Here is a 17188-nt window from a genome sequence, read left to right as displayed (position 1 = left end):
CTTAGTGATATTTTCAAACCAGTTGCTTTTTCAGAGCTGAATGAAGATTATAATTATCACCTACCTAATGGTGCAACTTCCAGATCAAGGGACATTGTATTGCTCAATTGTTTTAGAGGCTCTTGCATAAGAAAAGCAAATTTCGTGCCTTACCTTTTCATTCAGCCTCAGTAAGTACTTACTGCACAGGTGCTCAGAGCTCCATGCTGGTTTATCTCATTCATTCACAGACTTGTTCATTTATTCAACGTATATGTATTAGGTACCATTCAAGATGCTGAATGCTGTCATGCTCATGTGGGCTTATTCATTCCTTCAGTTTGAATTCCTTCAACATTTAATTGTGGACAAGACAGTCCTATTGCTGCTCTTATGGAACTTAGGGTCTAATGGGAGAGAAAGAATCACCCCAAAAGTTTATTAATGACAAGTGTGGTGGGTGTTTGAAGTGTGAGGTGCTGTAACGATCTAAAAGGGAGTCCTGTCCCAGCGAGGAAGGGCTAAGCCAGATGGTTTAAATTAGCATCTGCCTTAGTTCTTTCTGTGCTGCTATAACAGAATACCTGAGACTGGGTAATTTATAATGAACAGAAACATATTTTCTCACAGTTCTAGAGGCTGGGAAGTCCAAGATCAAGGTGCCAGCATCTGGCAAGGGCCTCCTTGCTGCATCATCCCATGGCAGAAGGCAGAGGGCAAAGAAAGAGCAAGAGCAGGCCAAATTCATCCTTTTATAACAGTACCAATTCCACCCATGAGGAGGAGCCCTCCTGGCCCTGTCACCTCCCAAATGTCCCACCTCCTGACACCACCATGGCAGGAACCACATTTCAACATGAGGTTTGGAGGGGAAAAACATTCAGACCATGGCTGCAGCCTTCCAAGGTTTGTTGCTGACTAAGCAGAGTGATTTCACATGCTGGGTCAGAGGCAGAGGTTAGTGAACCCAAACATGTCCACCTTTCTTCCTTTCCTACCTACCTGAAGCGCTTTCATAATTTGAGGCCGCCTCTTTCCAATACATAGTCTCCTTGGTGACTCCCCTCTGGCTTTGAGCATGCCACCGCCCTGACATGCCACAGAGCCATGATAGACACATTGTCCACAGATTGGGAGCCATAGGGCAGTTTCTGGCCTGAGTAGGTACTTATTAAAAGCAAAAATGACTCTGTGACAGGCTTGGATCAAAGCCACAGAGTCAAGCTGGGAGGTGGGGCTAAATTTTATGAATTGGATCAACATAATTTATTTTCAATAAAGAAAAGAGGGAATTCTCAACCAGTGCTTAATTTACCATGCTTCTAATTAGGCTTGGTTGGTATGACAAGCTATTGATATAAAATCACACCATGACAGGGTTCACAATGCCTGTGTCACTGTGTTAATACCTGTAGAAAAAAAAAGAAAAAAGATGGGGGTTTTATAGGGAGGCTGATTGGTTCTTTAGCTTTTATTTTGTGCTTCAGGGGGTTTTACTTCAGTGGTCTTTGGGATGGGAGCTGTTTTTTCTGGATTTCCTGCTGACACTCAGGGAAAATGAATCAAAGCCACAAAATCAAGGTGAGAGGTGGGGCTGAATTTTATGAATTGCATTAACATAATCATTTTCATGTACAAATTAAACTTAGCTAGGAAGTTACTTGAGAAACAAAAATTTCAGTTAAGGCTCTTTATGAAAAGGGAATGAACAAAGAATGAACCAGACTTGTTTTTGTAAAGAGGCATCTCCTCTGCCTAGCACAGGTGCAGGCCAGATTCTTGGGACCTTTCGATGACCTGCTAATGCCATGCATTATGTAGCTAATTCTCAGCAAGTGTTCATTGAAGAAATGGTTTCATGATCATAAAACACCAAAAATAATTTTTAAAACATTTTTGACCAGTTAAGGGGAAAATATGGATAGCCATAAACTGGGCGAGCTAGGAATAGGAATGGAGATAGGATCAGCCAGAGATGAGAATGGGAAGGGACAGACAGAAAAAAAGAGAGGGACAACCTCGGTAAGCTCAGAGGTATTGTTCTTGACACATTCTGCTATTGACTCCAGAGACTGCTGACTGTTTATCTGCTATCACAGGTTAGAGTTACCTGTTAATTACTGTTCACAGTACAACCCTCCAGAGGTTCTGCTTTCAGTGACCAAGCCACAGCAGGACAAGTGAAGGAATCATGCTCTAGTCCAGAGGTAGCATCAGTATATTAGGCCAGTCTCTCTTTTTTTTTTTTTTTTTTTTTTTTTTTTTTTTGTAGAGATGGGGTTTTGCCATGTTGCTCAGGCTGGTCTCGAACTCCTGGGCTCAAGCAGTTCTCCTGCCTTGGTCTCCTGGAGTGCTGGGATTACAGGTGTGAGCCACTGTGCCCGGCCAACCATTCTTGCATTGCTATAAAAAATAGCTGAGACTGGGTAGTTTATTTTTTTCTTTTATTTTAGGTTTGAAGTTACATGGGCAGGTTTGTTATATAGGTAAACTTCTGTCACGGGGTTGGTTGCCTAATAGTCATTTTTTCTGCTCTCTCCCTCCTTCCACCCTCCACCCTTAAGTATACCTCAGTGTCTGTTGTTCCATTTGTGTTCATGAATTCTCATCATTTAGCACCCACTTATAAGTAAGAACATACAGTATTTGGTTTTCTGTTCCTGTATTAGTTTGCTGAGGATGATAGCTTCCAACTCCATCCATGTTCCTGCAAAAGACATGATCTTGTTCTTTATTATGGCTGCATAGTATTCCACGGTGTATATGTATCACTTTTTTTTTTCATCCAATCTGTCATTCATGGGCATTTAGGTCGATTCCATATCTTTGCAACTGTGAACAGTACAGCAATGAACATTCTCATGCATGTGTCTTTATGGTAGAATGATTTCTGTTCCTCTGAATATGTAATAGTAATGGAATTGCTGGCTCAAATGGTAGTTCTGTTCTTAGCTCTTTGAGGAATTGCCATACTGCCTTCCACAATGGTTGAACTAATTTACACTCCCACGTGTGTAAGAGTTCCCTTTTTTCTGTAACCTCACCAGCATCTACTATTTTTTGACTTTTTAATCATAGCCATTCTGACTGGTATGAGATGGTACCTCATTTTGGTTTTGATTTGCATTTCTCCAGTGATCAGTGATATTGAGCTTTTTTCATATGCTTGTTGGCCACATGTATATCTTCTTTTGAAAAGGAGACTGGGTAATTTATAAAGAAAAGAGGTTTAATTGGCTTGCGGTTCTGCAGGCTGTGGAAGCAAGGCACCAGCATCTTCTTAGAGAGGCCTCAGGGAGCTTTTCCTCATGGTGGAAGGAAAGCAGAAGCAAAAGAGAGCTGGGGCAGGGAGATGCCACACACTCTTAAACAACCAGATCTCACGAGAACTCACTCACTGTTGGAGGGACAGCACCAACCCATGAGGGATCCGCCCCCGTGATCCAGTCGCTTCCCAGCAGGCCCCACCTCCAACACTGGGGATTACAATTCAACATGAGATATGGGTGGAGACAAATATCCAAACTAGATCAATCAGTAACCAGAATTTTACCTTAAGACCTAAATTAAATCAAATAAAAGACAAAGTTGAGGTTCCAAGTGTTGACTTGTCACTAAATCTTTTTAAAATCATTTTCAGAGCCTTAAAAAAAAATCAGAACACCTCATTTTTACATTTTAAACTCTTACCCTGAGACACAAAGTACGTAACATAATTAAGATGGTTGCTGTTGGTGGCCCCAGTCCATGCCCTCAGCTCTCCCTGTGCCTGTCCAGCCCAGCAGCTTCCTACTCACTATAGGCATCTGTGACTCCGACTTAAAGGCTTTTTCATGGCAGCCACCAACCAGAAGTGTCATGTAGTTAAGACACTGTGGAGCATCCTCAGTCCATAACACATGGAAACTGGTAGATAAATACTCCTGGCAAGGGAACTGGAAGCGTAAGTTACACTGTTGCAATAACTACATTTTTTAGTTTCTATATTTGATGATTTGGACATCTGCGGCCTTGCTGACCCCAGAGAAACTGTCCTCCCCAGGCTACTGGATTCCTAGTGCTAATAATGGACTCACCTGCAAACACGCCTTTCATGTGCAAAGCAGCCAGTGCAGAGCCCAAACACCAACTGCCTTCTTTGTATGGTCTCACAGGGCTCTCTACTCTGAGTCACTGTCTGCTTGCCCTGATTACCCCAGGGCCGGGTACCAGACAACTCAGGACGGCCCTTGTGCCCCAGAAATCTGCCAAAAGTATTCAATCAAGATTAGTCACACTCCCCTGTGGTGTGGCCTGTTCCCTCCTCTTGGGATCTGTGAGTGTAACAAGCTGTATATATATATATATATATATATTTTTTTTTTTTTTTTTGGCAGGGGCGGGGGCGGTGGGGGAGATGGAGTCTCCCTCTGTCACCAGGCTGGAGTGCTGTGGCACTATCTTGGCTCACTGCAACCTCCAACTCCCTGGTTCAAGTGATTCTCCTGCATCAGCTTCCCGAGTAGCTGGGAGGAGTACAGACAGGCGCCACCATGCCCAGCTAATTTTTGTATTTTTAGTAGAGATGGGGTTTCACCATGTTGGCCAGGATGGTCTCAATCTCCTGACCTCTTGATCAGCCTGGCTTACCCTCCCAAATTGCTAGGATTACAGGCGTGAGCCACTGTGGCTGGCCTCAAGCTATATTTTTAATGGCAGTCATGTCCTGATCTATTGGCCATGCCATACCTAAATAATAATAAAACCTACCTTGTAAAACAACTGTCCCCCACACTTTTCCAGTGAGTTTGAGCCTCCATTGCCCAAAACACAAATCTACTCCATATCATACCCTTTATTGATTTTCCTTCCTTCCCTCTGTCATTTCCCTACTCCCCAGCTAGTGCTTCTTGGAGCCACCTCCCAAATAAATGACTTACACTCCAATCATTCTAGAACCTGCTTCTAGGGAACCCAACGTAAGGTAATAATATATAAAGATGGAGTTGCTCTGATGGAAGCTGAGCCGCCTCGTCCTGCTCCTCAGTCCTTCCCAGGCCATCTCTATGGAGCCCTGGGGTTCCATAGAAAGAGAACATAATTTGAGAACTACTTTCTTAAACTATGTTGGGATTAACAAACAAGTAAAACTCATCATTACCCACCCAGCAGTATTTTCAGAGGTAAAAAACTTACTTCTCAAGTTTGCATGCTTCAAAATGTATTGCCTTTAATAAGTATATAGCAAAATATCAATAAGAAATGAATATACCTAATGGAATGCTATCTTATTAAAATAGGTAATTTCTCTACCTGAGAGTCTAATTTATTTTTAAATAGATGCTTGCACACCAGGCCTGCATTGGTGGTCTGGAAATTGAAATCCATGTTAACAGCAGTCTTTAAGCTGTATATTTTAAGGGGATGTTGCCTTCAAGAGAAAAATAGACTGGTATACACTTCAGTGCTACCTACATTTACAGTTGTTGACAGGGCTTACACACTCTTGCTATTGTATTTCTAACACTTGCAAAATAACCGACTTAAGTGTCAATTGCTTATCTTAGTATTTACTCCACCACCAGCCTTATTAGTAAATCTTTTCTAAATGGGCTAATTGATAATCTCAAGACAGTTGTAAAGTCTGCCTTTTCCCAAAAATGATGTGTAATTAGGTCAAGGATGAGAATTCTTCTGGAGTCTGCAGAAGGTGTGAATCACTTGGAGCAGATTGTTTCAACTGCTCACTGAGGTTGGGCTTCCCTAAAGGAAGCCTGTAACTGCAGACAACTGTAGGGTACAGTTTATACTATTCACTTGTGAGTACTAGAATTAGTCAGAATTCTTTGGGCTGCAAATGATGGAAATCCAGCACAACTGGTTAAATAAAAGGGGAATGTATTATTGAGCATTATGGAAAGGTCAAGGCTTTGGCATGGCTGGATCCAGGGGTCAGACGATGTCTCCTATGTTAGATCTTACTCTCTCTTCACTCTCTGCTGCCCCCATTTTCAGGCAGGCTGTTACCTCATAGTGACACACTGGCTGTCAGCAACTCCTGGCATATATCCTATCTTCTTAGAAACCCCAATGCCAAGAGAACGCCTCTTTCCTAGTTGACCTAGCAAAAGCCCCGAGACTCAGTCCCACCAGAACAACTCAGGTCAGGTGCCCAGCCCCTGACCCATCACTGTGGCCATGGGGATGCAATGCTGGGATTGGTCCAGCCTGAGTCACATGCCTACCCCTGGAGGAAAGGGAGCCCCCAAGTGACATCACGATGCTCTTACCAAAGGAAGGTTACCACGGGTAACAGGCAAGCAAAGGCAACAGATGCTCTCTGAGCAGGTATAAGCTCCTCATGGTGAAGGTCTAGAACCAGTGGTGTCTGCTTTATTCCCAAGGCTAATAACAAGGGTAATGCTTTGCCTTAGAGTTCTACTGCCTCTCCTAGACTATGTATGACTGTAATTCTGTGACTAACTTACTGTGTGTCTATGAAAAAAATGTGTTTGCCTGCCAGGTTTCTGGGGCTTCCCACATAGTCACTGGGAAGAAATAATACAGCCTCTTCACCTTCAACCCATGAATAGCTAGCATCTTAGAATAGAGACATTACATAGGCGGTGTTGGCCAGGCACAGAGGCTCACTCCTGTAATCCCAGTACTTTGGGTGGCTGAGGTGGGTGGATCGCTTGAGCCCAGGAGTTCAAGACCAGCCTGGGCAACATGGTGAAACCCTGTCTCTACAAAATTTACAAAAAAATTAGCCTAGCTTTGTGGTATGTGCCAGTAGACCCAGCTACTCAGGAGGGTGAGATGAAAGGATCACCTCATCCAGGGAGGTCAAGACTGCAGTGAGGTCACACCACTGCACTCCAGCCAGGGTGACAGATTGAGACCCTATCAAAAAAAAAAAAAAAAAGGCAATGTTTGGAGAGTTCTCCAAAGATAGATAGTCTTAGAATGCAAATTAATTACAGGGAAACTTATGGCTGGGTGAGAAGGAAGTGGTGTCCCTTTGCCATCTTGCAGGATCATGTGGAACTCACTTGTCCCCAATAAGCCTCATTCCCACTTGTAAAATTACCTCTTGTGGAAGAAGAAAAGCATAGCTACTGTCCTCACTATGTTGCTATTTACTTCCTACTCTTTGAAAAGATTTTTCTAATGACAAGTGGAGACAAGACAGGGGTGAAAAATGTATGAATTTTTTAGCAGTAGCTGAGTGGAGCCCCTGAATGTGCTACTCCCTGGGCCTGAAATGCTCTGTGCCCAGATCAACATGTGGCCAGCTCCACTTAGGACTCAGCTAAATTGTCACCTCCCCAGAGAGGCCTTCCCTGATCATCCTAAACTGTCTCCCATCCTAGTCCTTGTTTGTCAGAGCTTAATAGCACTTATCACTCTGTAATTACCGTGTTAATTATCTGTCTCTCTCATTAGGATGTAACCTCTAGGAGAGGAGGGGCCATAATCTGTTTTGTTCACTGTGGATGTTCATCATCTTCCATGGTGCATGGCACATGGTAGACATTCAGTAAATGAGGGATGGATGGATGGATGGATGGATGGATGGATGGATGGATGGGTGGGTGGGTGGGTGGGTGGGTGGGTGGATGGATGAATGGATGGGTGGATGGATGATGGATGGATGGATGGATGGATGGATGGATAGATGGGTAGGTAGGTGGATGTATAGATGTGGGTGGGTGGATGGACAGATGGATGGATGGATGGGTGGGTGGGTGGGTGAATGTGAGGGCAGATGAATGGAAAAGCCCCAAATTATGTCTGGGTTTATGGCTTCTTAGTCCAGAAGGAAATCTACTGTGGTAGTAGCAGAAAAGAAATCTATCCACAGTCATAATATTAAGCAGCCCACTAGCTACAGGGTTTATTAACACATCATAGAATCCTGCGTGTGAAACCAGAAAGAGTAAAAGGAACAGGAGGTTGCTGAGTCAACAAAGGCAAGTTTGTTCCATCAGCGTTAGCTGTCCTAGAGGGTCAAGGGAGAACCCCTGGTCTTGCCATCAGCAGAATTTTAAATGAGGTTGCAATGTTGCAATTGATTGTAGTTACCTAGTTTCCATATGAAAGAACACTTACAATTCAGCCAAATGATTACAGCATCTGGAAAAAAAATCTTTATTTCACTCTTTCTACAGCCCCTTATATCCTGGGAATAAATACCATCAATTCTGAGATTTGTGAGGCAAATCCACACCCTTCATTGGTTGCCTGTACTTTGGATCAGTGGAGAATTCCATCTGTCAGGGCATTTGCTGCATCATAACAGTTGTTGAATTTTCTTCAGGCAACAGATGAAGAACTCTGTCTACCGAAGCCGGCAGTCTCTGAACAGCCCGAGTCCAGGGGAAACCGAGATGGACCTTCTGGTGACTCGGGAGCGACCCCGGCGTGGAATCCGCAACAGCGGATATGATGTGAGTCTCTGGTGGGCTGGGTGAATACAAGCTTTGCTTTCCCCTGAAGGCAAGGGGGATAGAGCATCCCATTGTGTTTCGGTTTACCACATATTTGTGGAATTTTAAAAGGCACTAAAACATTTTCTATTTTTTTATTACCTAGTTTCCAAAGTAGGACTACTTGGAATGTGTCAGAGTAACAGATTATTGCTAAAAGGATCATGATTTCCGAATTGTGCCATGTTATGAATAGCACATTACGGACCTTAAACTCCATGGATATTCTAAATGTCCTGAATTTATTCTCCCCTCTGTCCTTAGAAACTCAGTAGGGACTGTGGCCATGGGTTAGAATTCACCTGAACACAGGCTTCTTTTAATTCATAGCGATGTTGAAAAGTTGGATTTGTTCCTGATTTCATAACTACTCGGTATGCCATGGAAACAATGAGATGTCCAACAGGGCGGTTTGATAATTTCATGTGACAAAGCACATGCTTATGTTCAGTGATGTGGCCAAGCTGCAGAAATTATTTTAATCCCGTCAGATTTCCCCAGATGATGAGTTGCAATTTGGTGCCTCCTCTCCAGCTGCCTGCACCCCGTGACTTGTCTTTGGACCCATGAGCTCAGGTGAATGGTCCTGTGCTGAGAGGTACAGTAATGCCTCACCCTGCCCCAGCATTTCACATGATCTTGAATCTACACCTAAGTTTGTGAACAGTGTTTCCTTCCCATTCCCCTAAAATGTTTCTCTAAATATAAATAAACATTTTTTAAAATAAGAGTTATAATTCAAATATATCTAGATAAACTTATAATTTGAGAAATTGTAGTTTGACACTTGGTTTTTTTAAATATACCGTGCTAATTAGAAGGCAACAATATTTTTCCCCCTCAGGATTAGTCATCTTTTGCCACAAAGCCTTAAAATGGGATTTTTTAATGGTCCAATTTAAAACAAAGATATTCTACCTAATTTGAATTTCTAATCACCTTCCTTATATTTAAACTTGATGTTTGTGTTGGTCGTGTTACCCTTATCTTTTGTTTCTTTTTCCTTTTTCATAAAACACTTTGGTAGTTTAGTTTCATAAAATTACAGATGCTTTGGGCAAATCTTTTATTTTTCTGCTAGGTTAAATTATTCAATGTTAATTTTTCTCCTTATAAAAAATATTTCCTATGCCAAATTCGTTCAGCAATTTGATAATCAGCCTGTGATTAAAAATCGGGCATTGGAAGCTTCCAGTTAATCTTTCCCCACCAACAGTGAACCTTCTTCCTCGATGCTTGCTTAGTTTGGGGAACTTTTTCATCTGCCCAGGCATCTGAGACACAGTAGGATTCTTAATTTATTTCAAGACTGGCATTAATAGGGTTTTTTTGTGAGATTCTAGGCAAAAACACTTTGACAGTTATGAGGAAATGGGTCAGAGGTTTCCCTATTAACCTTAAAAAGAGAACATTGAAGATCATTTCTTAACCAAGTGACATGACTTGCAGCACTCACTTAATACCTTTGGAATGTCATGTTAGCAACTTACCTAGAACAATAGAAGGAGGGAGATGATTTTTAGGAGGAGATTGCTCACCCTCACAGACATGTATAAGTATACCAAGTACATGTTACTTTAGGGGAAGCCTGCTTTATTCTAATAGACTTCTTTAAAATAGATATTTCTTTGAGAAGTGCATGTGATCTCAAAAATATGATGATGAGCCCCCTTAAGAGAAAAATGATCATCTCGGGAATGGCTTTAAGAATTTAGACTGTTGACTGTAAGAATGAAATTGCTTACCTATATCTCCTCTTGTGCTTTTTATACTAATCATATGAAAAATGTCTAATATTTACCAACTGCTCACTATAGACCAAGCCCTATTCTAGACTTTTCATGTGTATTATCTCATTGCATTTGCATAGTTATCAGCCAAGTAGATGCTTTCATTATGCCCGTTGTATAGATGAAGAAACTGAGGCCAGTTATATAATTTGCCTATCCAGCCCCAGAGCCCCTCCCCTTAACCACCATGCAGTATGGCTTCTATATTCATCCTTCCTCATTATACATCTGTCCTTACGTAATATAATCCATATCCTATATTTTTGAACCTCTGGAAGCAGCTAGATGTCAGGGCTCACAAGCATTCTTACATGAATAACTCACACAAGCAAAACATGGACCAGCAAGTAAAGTAGGAAATAAAAGTGAATCATAGTTTTAAACAATGCATTCATTTTCTGAGCTCTTGATTTTCTAAAATTACCAGAGCATTTCTGGCAAAAGAATCCATTAGCACAGCAGTGAGCCGGTCATTCAATCGGAAACATGTCATTCTTCCCACTGGGTCTGGGGATCTAGAAGCCCTGCCAAAATATCCAGTCCTTTCTGCCAGGTTGGGGAAACTTGACACCGTAGAAGCAAAAGCACTGGGAGATTGATTTAATTTTGCGTTTTTTGAAAGATGACTGGAGTCCCAAAGGAAAAGCCTGAATGTAAAAATAAATGAATAACTGCGTAAATAAGCAAATACATGCTACACAGGCAAATCTTAGCACCAGGACTGTAGCAGCATGGATTGTTTCAAAATGTTCCCATAGAGCAAGAGTTATTAGGGCCTATAGGAGGGAGACCCTTAGCTCCAAGGGGTTTGGGATCACTGTGTTTTACAGCAACAATCTTCAACCTTTTGGTCAAACTGCCAGCTAAGGGATGTAGTACACTCTCGGCAGTAACGATGCCTCACGTGGTAGTAATATTCTAGAAGGACGCATTCTTATTAGAAGTATGTGTTATTTTCTTTTTTTTTTTTTTTTTTTTTTTTTTTGAGACGGAGTCTCTCTCTGTTGCCCAGGCTGGAGTGCAGTGGCCGGATCTCGGCTCACTGCAAGCTCCGCCTCCCAGGTTCACTCCTGCCTCAGTCTCCCGAGTAGCTGGGACTACAGGCGCCCACCACCACGCCCGGCTAGTTTTTTGTATATTTTTTAGTAGAGACGGGGTTTCACCATGTTAACCAGGATGGTCTCAATCTCCTGACCTCGTGATCTGCCCGTCTCGGCCTCCCAAAGTGCTGGGATTACAGGCTTGAGCCACCGCACCCAGCCGCATGTGTCATTTTCACAAGATGCTCCAAACTCCCAAAAGACCAGATCATATTATTAAACCAACTTTGGCATTGAAATTAATTCATCCCTATGTATAAAACAGGTAGAAAAGAAAATGTCAGCCTAATGTGTAAAAGCAAAAATATCTCTATTTCAAAGAATTTTTAAAATGTTATTTTCTGAATGAAAGTCATGTGGAAAATAATGAAACAGTGAGGAAAAGAAAAAATGCTGCAAATATGATTCTCAGGCAGAATAAACACCTAAGAGATTTTTCCTTTATCAGTCAAATTATTTACCCCAGTATGTGGATATGAAGCCTTTGCTTCCAAAGGGCAAGTAATCATTAAATCATCCCCCAGAAAGAAAAATGCACCTCTTCAACCTTGATCTGTTTTTGGAGTTTAAAAATAGGTGGCAGGAAGGGAGCCAGCTATGTGCCTTGGCTATGAGGGAGACTCTGAAATTTATTGTTTGAATTATAACTTTGAAAATGAATGTTGACCTCTCAGAAGTAGGGACTTTTACAAACTACTTCTCTTCGTTTCTCTCTAGCACCTTACCTAAAGTTCCATGCACTGGAGGTAGTTGCCAGTGCAGTGGGCTCAGACCCTAAAATGTGGGCAGTGGGTTTGCAAATGTTAAAAAGGATGGTTGATTCACTGATGCATCTCAAAGAGATGATCACAGTCATTAGTTCTCATTCCGGAGGCCTTCTCTGGGGAAATGTTTGAAACCAGATGCTTCTACAGCTGAAAAGTACATGTAAATCTATAAAAAGGGGTATCAGGCAAAGTCCAGCTGCAGAAAACTGAAAACATCAAGCTGTTTAAAACAGACCAAAAAAATGACTCTCAGGAATTAGGTGCTCACAAAATCATGGGCGGGCTGAAGGAATGTTCCTGGAAAGATTCCTAGAACAAGATCACAGGGCTGGCCCTGAGGAGGGGCGGCTGCCTCTTCCTCAAGCAGGAAGGTGGAGAAGCGGCCTGCCCTGGAACACCGAGGTTAAGAAAACTCAGTCGTAGCATGATCCAGGAATGAGAGAACTCCATAGAGCCGGGGTTAAGGGCTGTGGTGCTCAGCAACCCAGCTTCCAGCAGCCAAGGCAGCAGAAAGATGGGCCTGCCCCATTTCCTTCATCCAAAGTGTACACAGAATCTAACTGACAGAACCGAAGTCTCATCCGCAGCCGCAGCCTCCTGGAAGGCCAGGAGATAGAAGTTAGCCATTCAGCCTCAACAGTACAGCAATGCACGCTACAAGGAGGTTGCCTGTCCATTACCTCCACTGCAGGCACCAGGTGAAAGCGAAAGGAGAGAAAAATTACCAGGCAGGGCAATACTCAGGAAGCAGTTGGGACATCTAGTGAATAAAAGTATATCCCAAAGGGGAAAATGAGCCCATTTCTCAGAGCTCAGTCTACAAAGGCCTGCTGAAGAAGGCCTGGGTGCATTGTCTGATGTCAAGCCTCAAGGCTGACAATGCAGCCAGCTAGCTTCCTTTGTTACAGGTGAGCAGTGGTTACTGGAAGGAGACGAAGGAATTGAAACGGTTGTTTTGATGAGTTCCACTTGTCGAGCAATGAAATATTACCTGGAAAGTCCCTGACTGCTCACAAAGCTTATGGCAAGTCTAGGACCTCCTAGGTAAATTTGTAATCCTATTATTAACAGAAATCTCTTCTGCCCACCCACTTCCCATACCTGCCCCAGCATCTTACAGCTTTGGTGTAACAGAGACCAAGGCCAACCACAGGAATGCCCTGGTGCTGCATAATGGAGTGGTCCCAGTTAAGGATACAACCAGCTCTTTGCTTCATTGGGAAGCAATTGGTTGGATTTGGAGATTTTGTCCTTTATTCTAGAAGCAACCTTCTTGTTGCCCCCCTGACCTAGGTGCTCTTGTGTTGACCCCACCACCATTACCACCTTAGCATCTCACCCAAAACTTTCCTCCATAGCCCCCCATCTCAGCCTTTCATTTCCTTCTCTTACCTCTCCCAGCTAACATAAGCTATAATAACCCTGGCTTGATATGTTATCTTGACTTAATTTACAGTACATTATATTTTAACAGGGACTTCTAATCCAAGGGAAATATCTGCTCATGGGGAATCAGGCTTCCTGGGAGAGCCTGAGGCAAAGAGATCGAGGTGTTTGAGAGTGAAGGGGGTCTTTAGGTAAAGTCCGGATCTCACCAGGTTGATGGCTGCCCAGAAAGATACTTATCAACCCCACAGTGATGGAGGCCACTTGGTGAGTCAGGAGTGGGAGGTGGGATGCTTGTTGGCAGGTTTGAGAGGGAGGCGGAGGGGTTTCAGGATGGCCTATGACCTCCTTCAGAGCCAGACCTCCCCTGCAGGCCAAGAATTTCCCTCCCCTGTAGGCAACTTCCCACTGGGCAGGAGATAAACAACTTCCCTTCTGTTAGCAGCACTCCAGTGCTATCTGCCTGCATCTTCTCTCTGATTCCCTGCATTCTGGACCCTGTCTGCTTTTATTCTTGGTACCTGCCTGCCCATCCCCATTTTTCCCGGACTCTGGGACCTCCTACCCTCTTGACCTAGGGTAGCCACTTCTTTCAGGCCAGGGTCCCCAGCATGTTCTAGGTATACTGGCAGGGAGAGGAGGAAGCAGGTTTAGGCAGATTTAGAAGTTGGGCTATGGTACAGACACTACAAGGCCTCAGCTGACCCCATGGAGGCTCTGCAGCTCAGATGGCCCTGCAGAGTTGTCTCAAGTTTGGGAAGCAGCTGTGTATATGTACTCTAGAATGGACCAGTCATTGGATGTCCTTGGGTGAGGCCGTTCTCTTCAGCCAAGGACAATTCCCTGCGAGAGCTGACATCTGAGGGCTGACAGCTGGCAGTGTGCCCAGCAGCTGGGGGAATCCATCTTCTAGTCCTAAGCAGTATGGCTCAGAGTCCACTGGTTCCTTACAATCCTATGCACTCCTGGGCCACCCATGTCTGCCAAGCCCCTGCAGGAGCTGGAGGCCAGCGACCAACGAGAACACCCCTTGGGAATTGCCATTCCTTTTCTTTCTTCTAGCACATTTATTGAGTGCATTGGAACCATGGCAGCATATGCGCACTAAATGTACGTAAATTCAGTAATACAAGCCCTGAAAGAAAAAGGAAAACAAAATTTAAATAAAGCTAAGAAACTAGCTTTTGCATGTATTTTGTTTATATTGTACATTGCAGATTATATGTTTCTTTTTCCCTATTACCGTATAAGGTTGTATGCACAGGGCTACATGGGCTACACGAAGTGGATGAGTTAAGAGATTTTCAAGGGCTTCTCTCTATATGATTTTTACCTACTCTGCCGGCTGGCATTAGCATTAGCATCTAAGCCTTCTGTGAGATTCCACTGTACCTACCTGTGTGAGGCCCTGTGGAGAAGGGAAAGATGTATTAATTTTCGTGCATGGCCAGGTAATTACACACTAGTGGAGGAGAGAGGTAGAGGCACATGCAACATGCTGTGGCAATGAACTTGGATGGGAAGGGGGAGTGCTCCTGAGGGTTTGTTCCTTCCTGTCTGTCCCATAGCCACTGCCCAGTACAGTCTCCTTTACTCACCACTGCTGAGCTGCCAGATAGTTGCCGGGGAAATCCTTCTAAAACACACACTCTTGTTCAAAATCCTCCAGGAGCTCCCCATAGCTTTGGGGATAAAACTCAGACTCTAAGCTCCCAGCTCAGGACTTTTCTGCTCTGGCTGGCTCAGATATGCCCTTCTAGCTGACGCTTGTCACTCGTTAACCCACCCCCTTGGCTCCAGCCTGAACACCTTCCCCAAACTTGTCCTGTGGTTTCCCATGTCCAGGTCTTTGCACGCATGCATCGCTCTGCCTGGAATCTCCCTTCCTACCTGCTTCATCCAGGTCCAGGCTGCTCAATCTCCTCACTGTTAACACTTAGGGCTGTAGAGTTTCTTCATACCGTGCACTGTCCTGTGCATTATAGGATGTTTAGCAGCATCCCTGGCCTCTACCCATGCATGAGGTGCCGGAAGCCCCTCCCAGCTGTGACAACCAAAATATGTCTCCAGGCATTGCACATGTCCCCTGGGCAAACCTGCTCCTGGCTGAGAACTACTGACTTAGGCAATGCTTTTGGAACTTGGTTTAACCATGACCTTTCCCAGCACCTTCTCCTGGCTCCTATGCCTATGGGCCCCTCCTTTGTGTTCCAGTAGCCCCTGATACTCACCCCAATCACAGCCTTCGCCCCCAACTTCCATTAGTTGGTTTGCTTGTATTATTTCCCCATGCAACTCCTCAAGGACGGGAGTCACGTTTTATTTATGCTTGAAACCTCGGCACTCAGAGTAGGAACTGGCACATAAGAGATGCGGTGTCTCTATTTGTTGGGCAAATGAACAAACACGTGTGTCAACCAGAAGAGGTGATTCCTGAGCTGAGACTTGAAAAAACAGGGCATGTTTCTACCTCTGAGCCAAATACACATTAGGTTTGACCGAATATCAGAACCTTAGGCAGATTTCCATTGCCATTTGGAGTTCACTGTGAATGGTGGTTATTCAATAAACTGCTTTGGCAAAAGCAACAGAAACCCCAACTTAAACCATCTTAAAACCTGAATGGGATAAGTTGTTTACGGTAAATCCAGGTATGGTTTGGTTGGGGCCCCAGTCTGTTCCTCTGCATTATACACAGCTCTGTGTTCCCCTGTGTGTTGGCCGCATCCACACGTGGACTCTGGTAAGAAATCCCAGGCCTCATATCTACATCCTGCGTGGACCAGTGCAAGAGGGAATTCTCTTTTCCCAACCTCCAGACAAGGTATATGGGTGTTACTCTGACCATCATATGCCAAGTGTCCACCCCTTCATAAACCACTGTAGCAATGAATGCAGGGAGATTACACTGATTAAATTAACCTGGTCAGTCCCCATTGATGGAGCTGGAGCAGCTTAGTCCCAGCTAGCCCCCCTGTCTAAAATACAGGGAGAGAAGGAGATGGATGCTGAGGCCAACACAGTGCCTGCTACAGTACCTGCTACTTGAGGAACACTTGTAGTTGGACTTCTTTATTTAGAGAGACAGATCTTGCTCTGTCGCCCAGGCTGGAGTACAGTGACACAATCACAGTTCACTGCAGCCCCAACCTCCTGGGCTCAGGCGAGCCTCCGTCCTCAGCCTCCCAAGTAGCTAGGACTAGGGGAGTGACACTGTGCCTGGTTAATTTAAAAAAAATTTTTTTTGGTAGAAATGGGGTCTCGCTATGTTGCCCATAGAGATTGGTTGGTCTAGAACTCCTGGCTTTGAGCAATTTTCCCACCTCAGCCTCCCAAAGTGCTGGGATTATAAACATGAGCACTGTGTCGGGCATTTTAAGGAGCACGCCCAACAGTCTCCTTCATGTTACTCTTCCCTCCAGTTTCATCCTGTTGTCATCTTTTTGTTTTTTTGTTGTTGTTGTTTGTTTTTGAGATGGAGTTTCATTCTTGTTGCCCAGGCTGGAGTGCAATGGTGCGGTCTCAGCTCACTGCAACCTCCACTTCCTGGATTCAAACCATTCTCCTGTCTCAGCCTCCCAAGTAGCTGGGATTACAGGTGCCCGTCGCCATGTCCGGCTATTTTTTATTTTTTTATTTTTTTTTATTTTTAGTAGAGACAGGGTTTCACCATATTGGCCAGGCTAGTCTCGAACTCC

At 43.9% G+C, this 17188-nt stretch overlaps 1 protein-coding gene across 2 annotated transcripts in view; it reads left to right on the top strand.

The window, feature by feature from the left end:
* Positions 1-17188, top strand: part of KIAA1549L (KIAA1549 like) — a 287806-nt gene that overhangs the window by 230814 nt on the left and 39804 nt on the right. For both annotated transcript variants that reach the window (XM_015114556.3, XM_077963111.1), the window contains exon 16: positions 8279-8408. In XM_015114556.3, the coding sequence (XP_014970042.3) occupies positions 8279-8408 (130 nt within the window). The remainder of the gene's footprint in view (positions 1-8278; positions 8409-17188) is intronic.

The sequence above is a fragment of the Macaca mulatta genome, chromosome 14, assembly GCF_049350105.2.
Source record: "Macaca mulatta isolate MMU2019108-1 chromosome 14, T2T-MMU8v2.0, whole genome shotgun sequence".
Classification (NCBI taxonomy): Eukaryota; Metazoa; Chordata; class Mammalia; order Primates; family Cercopithecidae; genus Macaca; species Macaca mulatta.
This window is presented reverse-complemented; position numbering and strand designations above follow the sequence as displayed.